The 6,250-nt window shown below is 35.5% G+C and overlaps 1 protein-coding gene across 5 annotated transcripts; it reads left to right on the forward strand.

Annotated features, from left to right (window-relative positions):
- Nucleotides 1–619: 619 nt before the first annotated feature.
- LOC117931125 (sugar transporter ESL1-like) lies at nt 620–4,747 on the forward strand. Of its 5 annotated transcripts, none has more exons than XM_034852017.1 (17): nt 620–834; nt 1,490–1,552; nt 1,766–1,855; nt 1,956–2,081; nt 2,172–2,237; nt 2,321–2,396; nt 2,478–2,542; nt 2,657–2,749; nt 2,829–2,909; nt 2,996–3,080; nt 3,176–3,219; nt 3,302–3,364; nt 3,450–3,509; nt 3,591–3,644; nt 4,116–4,175; nt 4,310–4,424; nt 4,514–4,747. In XM_034852017.1, the coding sequence occupies exons 1-17, from the start codon at nt 649–651 to the stop codon at nt 4,636–4,638; spliced, it is 1,452 nt and encodes a 483-aa protein (XP_034707908.1). In that variant the 5' UTR covers nt 620–648; the 3' UTR covers nt 4,639–4,747. The 5 variants fall into 5 exon arrangements, with proteins under 5 accessions (XP_034707908.1, XP_034707911.1, XP_034707909.1 ...); XM_034852020.1 differs by having other exon boundaries at nt 4,061–4,175; nt 4,514–4,605; XM_034852022.1 differs by having other exon boundaries at nt 747–834; nt 1,443–1,552.
- The last annotated feature ends 1,503 nt before the right edge of the window (nt 4,748–6,250 follow it).

The raw sequence follows: 6,250 nt of genomic DNA on the forward strand, positions 1-6,250 counted from the left end.
TGCAATTTGTACTGATAATATGTTATAAAACGATAACAAACACAATGCAAAGAAAAGTGGAGAAATATATATTACTCTCAATATATGATAGGGAGGAGGGAATCAGAGAAGAGAATTGAGAAAGAGTTTCCTCTTGCTCGCAATGTCCTTTGTACAAGAGACTGGAGGCCTTTTATAAGCATCACAAAAATCTTACTTTAATGCTTCCATTTACTCATATTAATGAAAAGTATTAATGGAAGACTTATAATTATGTTGTTTTAATGCAATGGGACTTTAAGTGGTGACATTCGCCTTGCATTTACAACATTCTTGAATTTATTTTTTAAATAACTATTTTTTTAATAAAATTTTTAAAAACAATATTCTTTTAAAACGAGAATCTCTTCCAATGCCCATTCCCAACCTTTTCTCTGTGCCCAAAAATCATGTGGGCCATTATCCAGTATATTTTAATCCACCATATTTTAATCCTATCAACTACCCATACATACAAATGCAAATTCAATAATGAAGCTACTCTTCCCAAAGCGTCTATCTTCCATTCTCACCAAACCACTCCTCTATTTATCCATTGCAAAGCTACTCCCTTCTCTCAATTCTACTTCTTTCTTAATTTCTTCTACAATTTTCCAAGAATAGTAGGATATGGAGAGGAGGAACTATGAAGAAGTCCTTGTAACAAGCTCTCTTCTTGTTGATCAAGAAAGTGTCACGAACTACTACCATTGTATTCGCCCAGGTGGTGTCGATGGTGGTTCCTCCCCAGTCACAGCTGTTGTTATTATCAGCACAGTGGTGGCGGTCTGCGGCTCCTTCAATACGGGGTGTGCTGTAAGTACAATTCATGGCCTATCTTCCCTTCCGGTTTAGACTTATGCCCTCATATCTTTGCGCAGAGCCTTAAACTATTCTTTTCTTTTTTCTTTGAGAGATTGTTTCAACCGGCCACTTCCTGGAGAAGATGGTCATAATGGTGTAAAAATATCTTACAAATTATTAGAAGACCAAGCCGTTAACGACAAAGGGGAAAAAAAAAAACCATTTTTTTGGATATTCATTTTTTCCTTTCTTCATTTTGTCTTTTCTTCCTTTCTATTATTTCGTTTTCCTTATCATTGCAATTTTTTTGTTCTTTCTATTATTGTCTTTTATGTCTCTCATTAATCATTGTATACTTTACTCATAATAATAATAAATTAAATGACAGTACAGATATTTTTATTGGTCAAATCAACAAATATACTTTCCAATAATTTTAGGAAGGTCTTGTAACCTTTGGGCTCTCCAATATAATTAGGATACAATTATACTAGGTATATAATGAGTAAAGCCTTGGCTTGAAACAATAGGATAGAAAAGGATATTGTTCTGGTAGAAGGTAGAGAGTTACCAAGAAGTCAGCTTACTATTTCATTTGATTTCCTTACAACATTTGCCAGTGATGATTCAAGAAATGCACGCTCATGATCAGCTGATCGCTTTGTAGGCTGGATATTCATCACCTGCTGAGTCTGGAATCATGGAAGATCTAGGCCTCTCTGTGGCTGAGGTAAGGATAAACGAGACTTACAAAAAGGTCATCTATAGACACAAATGATAAATGAACCTTGCAAACATCCTTATATTATGAGAAATCATGGGAAAATCTCCATAACTGAATCAATCTGTAACATGGGGCGTGGCTGCATGGATTTTTCAGATGCTCAGGGTTCTAATCAATAAGGGGTGGCTGGCTTTACCGATTCTGTTTCTTATTTTTCAGTATTCAGTTTTTGGTTCATTATGTACAGCGGGAGGAATAGTGGGTGCATTGATAAGTGGGAGGACAGCAGATCTTATTGGCCGGAGAGGTGTAAGTCATAGACCCTGCCTAATGAGAAAGTTCCAATTCTAGAAACTCTATCAAGCTGGTCTTTAACTCTTTATCAATTTTGGTTGATTTGGCAAGGCAGACAATGTGGTTTGCAGATATCTTCTGCATCATGGGGTGGCTATTAATAGCATTCGCCAAGGATTATTGGTGGCTCGACTTTGGAAGATTAGCAACAGGATTTGGGGTTGGGCTTATTTCGTATGTTGTAAGTGTAGTATGGCGTGTAGTTCATATTTCAGTTACCTATTCATGTTATCTGTCACATTACTTAACAATCCTGGCCATTACTATACAGGAAGCAGTTTATATCTCAGAAATAGCACCCATGAATATTCGGGGAGGATTTACATCAGCTAGTACGGTAATCAAAATAATCATACACTAGGATCAAAGAACCAACTCCATCTGTTTACCATGTGCTTATGTATTGCCAATATAATGCAGTTGATGATGTGTTGTGGCTTTTCAATGATTTTTTTCGTTGGAACAGTTATTTCCTGGCGCACCTTGGCTATTATTGGTAACTTCTTAGTAGTCTTCTAGTTTGTAATTAAACCAAGGGAGTTTCATTGAAGTAACTTCTATTTCATTTCATTTGCAGGAGCTGTTCCGTGTGTATTACAGGCCATAGGTTTATTCTTTGTTCCAGAGTCTCCAAGATGGTTGGTGAGTGCAATTAATTTAGAAGTTCTCTATATGTTGTTCTAGTGTTGTATAAGAAAAAAAAAAAATGATTTAGTCTGAGGCAAAGATGAAATAGTCTAGTGAAATTCTCTGCAGGCTAAGGTTGGTCGAGAGAAAGAGCTAGAAGCTTCTTTGTGGAGGCTAAGGGGAGAGAGAGCTGACATTACTCAAGAAGCAGCAGACATCATAGTAACTTCTCAGAAAATTGCTTTTTCTTTTCTTTGGACCTCAACTAGAAGAAGTGAGACTGGCTCAATTTGTTTTACAGGAGTATACAAAAACCTTTCTGCAGTTCCCAAAAGCTACAATTCTAGACTTGTTCCAGAGGAGATACGCTCATTCACTCATTGTAAAGCCTTAAAAATTTGTTTTTAGTTTGTCATCTTTCCTTTTAATTACTTGTCGGGTGATTTACAGATAATCCAACTGGTTTAGGTTGGAGTTGGCTTGATGGTGCTGACACAATTTTCAGGGGTCACTGCAATCTCATGCTTTACGAGTTCCATCTTGGAGTCAGCTGGTAAATCAAGGACCTTTAGTATTCCTTCATATAATTAAAAGAGAAACAAAATAGATCTTCGATGACCAATGTTATCAATCTGGTGTTTGTGACAGATTTTTCAACTACTTTTGGGAGTAGAGCAATAGCTATTCTCCAGGTTCTCGATTCTCATTTAACTGTAATTTAGATTTGGCACTCGGCTTAATGCTTTTCTTAGACATGTAAATATTCTCCTGCAGATTCCTGTTATGGTTGTGAGTGTACTCTTAATAGACAAATCAGGAAGACGGCCACTTCTAATGGTTAGGATGGGGAGGAATCTGTTCTGAAGTTTGTAATTAATGTTGTTGATGAACAAGTCCATAGCTAATTTGCCAATTCCTGCAGGTTTCTGCAGCTGGAATGGGGTTGAGTAGCTTGCTTATAGGATTTTCATTCTTAATGCAGGTCTCGTCTACAAGAACATTTAACTACTATATTATTTATTTTCCTTGTTTCTAGTTTCATTTTTCTTTTGTGTACATCCAGGACATGAACCAGTTGAAGGAGGTCACTCCAATAGTGGTGCTCATAGGCCTATTGGTAATGCAACTTAACATAAAAACTGACCTTTCACTATAATTATGTCCTCTCTTTCAGATTGCCTATCAAATAAGATTGGAGCAGAAGGGCATGGTGTCTATTAGAGCTTGTTTGGCAATGATTGTAGAAAAAAAATTCTACCCTTTCTTGCGCTTTAAAGCAATTCTTTTGAAAAAAAATTTCAAGTATTAAAAAGATTAGACACACTTCATAAAATCATTACCAAATGAATTCTTATAGAGTTTTGAAGGTCTCTATGTAAGGCTTTTCATGCTCCATAATCTTCACATAGTTTAAGCACTTGCCCTTGGCCAGGGCTCCTTGTAACCAAAGAAAGTAAACACTTCTGGTTTCTTCCATTTGAATCCTATTTTGGTTAAAATGATCAATACCTGCATTATTTTTTGATGGTTTAGCTAACAATTGTCGATAAAATTGGGTTGTATGTTGACCGCATAATTCTGCAATCAGACTTATTCAGCAACTTATTCATTGGGCATGGCAGGACTACCATGGCTGATCATGGCAGAGGTATAACTTAATTATTGTTTGTGAACTTCACACTTCCTTCCCTGAAGATTTGTGATGCAACTATTTATTTAGTTATTTGCCCTCAGGTTTATAACTATAGCTGATATTGGTGGATGGATTTTTATTAATTTCAGATATATCCCATAAACATAAAGGGTGTGGCAGGCAGCCTAGTGACCTTCTCCAACTGGTTCTTTTCTTGGGTTGTGACATACACTTTTAACTACATGTTTGATTGGAGCTCTGCGGGTAACCCTCTCTTTCTTTATCTCTTTCTTGAAATTTTCCATTAATAGACGTGAAAGCTTTAGGTGCTTTTCGTGGCTTGACTGCTTCAGGAACATTCTTCTTTTACTCTATAATATCGGGTTCCACTGTTCTATTCACTGCAAAGCTGGTACCAGAAACCAAGGGACGAAAGCTTGAAGAAATACAAGCATCAATGACTCATTTTCTCCACTAAAAAAAACTCTTCATGCTCTATGGGAGTAAATATCATGTAGTGGAACTTTTTCTGATTTGTGTCCTGAATTGAAGAAATAAAGTAAAATTTTACCTATGCAATTGAGTTACACGTTGTGATTAATATTTTTGTTACAAAACTACTAAAGAGGGAGGGTAAATTGATAGTAGACAAAACTATGCCCAAAGATGATATCCCAAACTATATTTTTGAGGTCTTATATATTTTGATTGATTGAATCAAATCAATTTTTCCTTCTTGATTAGCTCTATAAGAGAATTAGTATAGATTTGATATATCAACAACTTTTCGATCAGTGTGGGTAGAAACACCAAATAGGCTCTTCAGTCAACATAAGGGACATAAGATAGACATGGAAAATAACTTATAGAGATTATCTCAATATTTGAAAATGTAAAAACCACAAGTCTATCGGAGCAATAATCCATTAGATATGAAAGAAGCATGCTTAGTACTTTTACCTATCTTGGGACCTATCTCCCCACAAGCTTATAGTGACCAACACTATATGTCTTCTTCACATTCACAACGCATCATTCCCGCATGCATGCTTATGAGTGGATTACCTCTAAATCATATTAAGGCTTAGTGGCTCGAATTGTTGATCTCTACTTTTCTTATGTGAATAAGTGCCTTCAAGATTTTCTTGAATAAACCTTGATTTTGAGAATTTTTAGAAATAGAGCAAAATAATGACATTCTCTAGATTTATAGAGCTTTTTTTCACACACCAAAAATGAGTTTTTCAATTCTTTTTATACCAAATCCCTACATTTTTAGTGGTGTCAAACTAGGAAAACTAATGACATTCTCTAGATTTGCAGATCTTGTTTTCATACACCCAAAATGCGTTTTTCAATTCTTTTTATACCAAATCCCTAGGTTTTTAGTGGTGTCAAACTTGGAAAACAAACTTTAGAAAAACATAGTTTTTTTCATAATTCATTTTAAAATTTTCTAGGTAAAAGAAAAAAGGTGGGCACTTAAGCATCCTAATGTGCTTCAGCGAGCCTGGTTAAACGTCTAAATGATCAACCTATTTTCCCTCTTTTCATGTGCTTTTGTTCATTTGATTGCTCTCATATGTCAGAATATTTAGATTGCTCCATTTCAATCCTTGGACCATTGGAGTGCACGTAAAACTATCCTAGGGATTATAAGATCTATGCAACAAAATCTTGTATCATATCAAAACTGTAGATCTAGGTGTATTAAAAATCATACCTATCATTTGGATATTCCTAGATCAATTTCAATTGATGAAGAAGCAGTGTAGATCTCGAAAACCAAGAGATCTTTCATTTGATGACTCTTTCTCAGATTTAGGCACCTAAGGATGGTGGAATCTTCTTAGAGGGTTGGAGGCTAGGGTTCCTCTATTTGGATTTAGAAAACTTAAAGAAGAAAACTGAAGACTTAACCCCTAAGTGAGTTTATACTTCCTTGTCAGCTTAAGTAACTTGAACTCATCTTGAGTTTGGGTCACTTAATCTAGTCCACTTGAGTCCAACTGACTAATTAGCCCTATTGGACTCCAATTTATCAATTAACCAAGTATAAAGATAACATTCACAAGTTTTTATGCAACCTT

This window comes from Vitis riparia, chromosome 14 (assembly GCF_004353265.1).
Source record: "Vitis riparia cultivar Riparia Gloire de Montpellier isolate 1030 chromosome 14, EGFV_Vit.rip_1.0, whole genome shotgun sequence".
NCBI classification, from domain to species: domain Eukaryota; kingdom Viridiplantae; phylum Streptophyta; class Magnoliopsida; order Vitales; family Vitaceae; genus Vitis; species Vitis riparia.

Excerpts from the sequence above, each read along its gene's own strand:
- LOC117931125 (XM_034852017.1), top strand. The coding sequence starts at position 649 with ATGGAGAGGAGGAACTATGAAGAAGTCCTTGTAACAAGCTCTCTTCTT. Across the intron at positions 2,543-2,656 it reads CAGAGTCTCCAAGATGGTTG|GCTAAGGTTGGTCGAGAGAA; the intron begins GTGAGTGCAATT and ends AATTCTCTGCAG. Across the intron at positions 2,910-2,995 it reads GATACGCTCATTCACTCATT|GTTGGAGTTGGCTTGATGGT; the intron begins GTAAAGCCTTAA and ends CAACTGGTTTAG.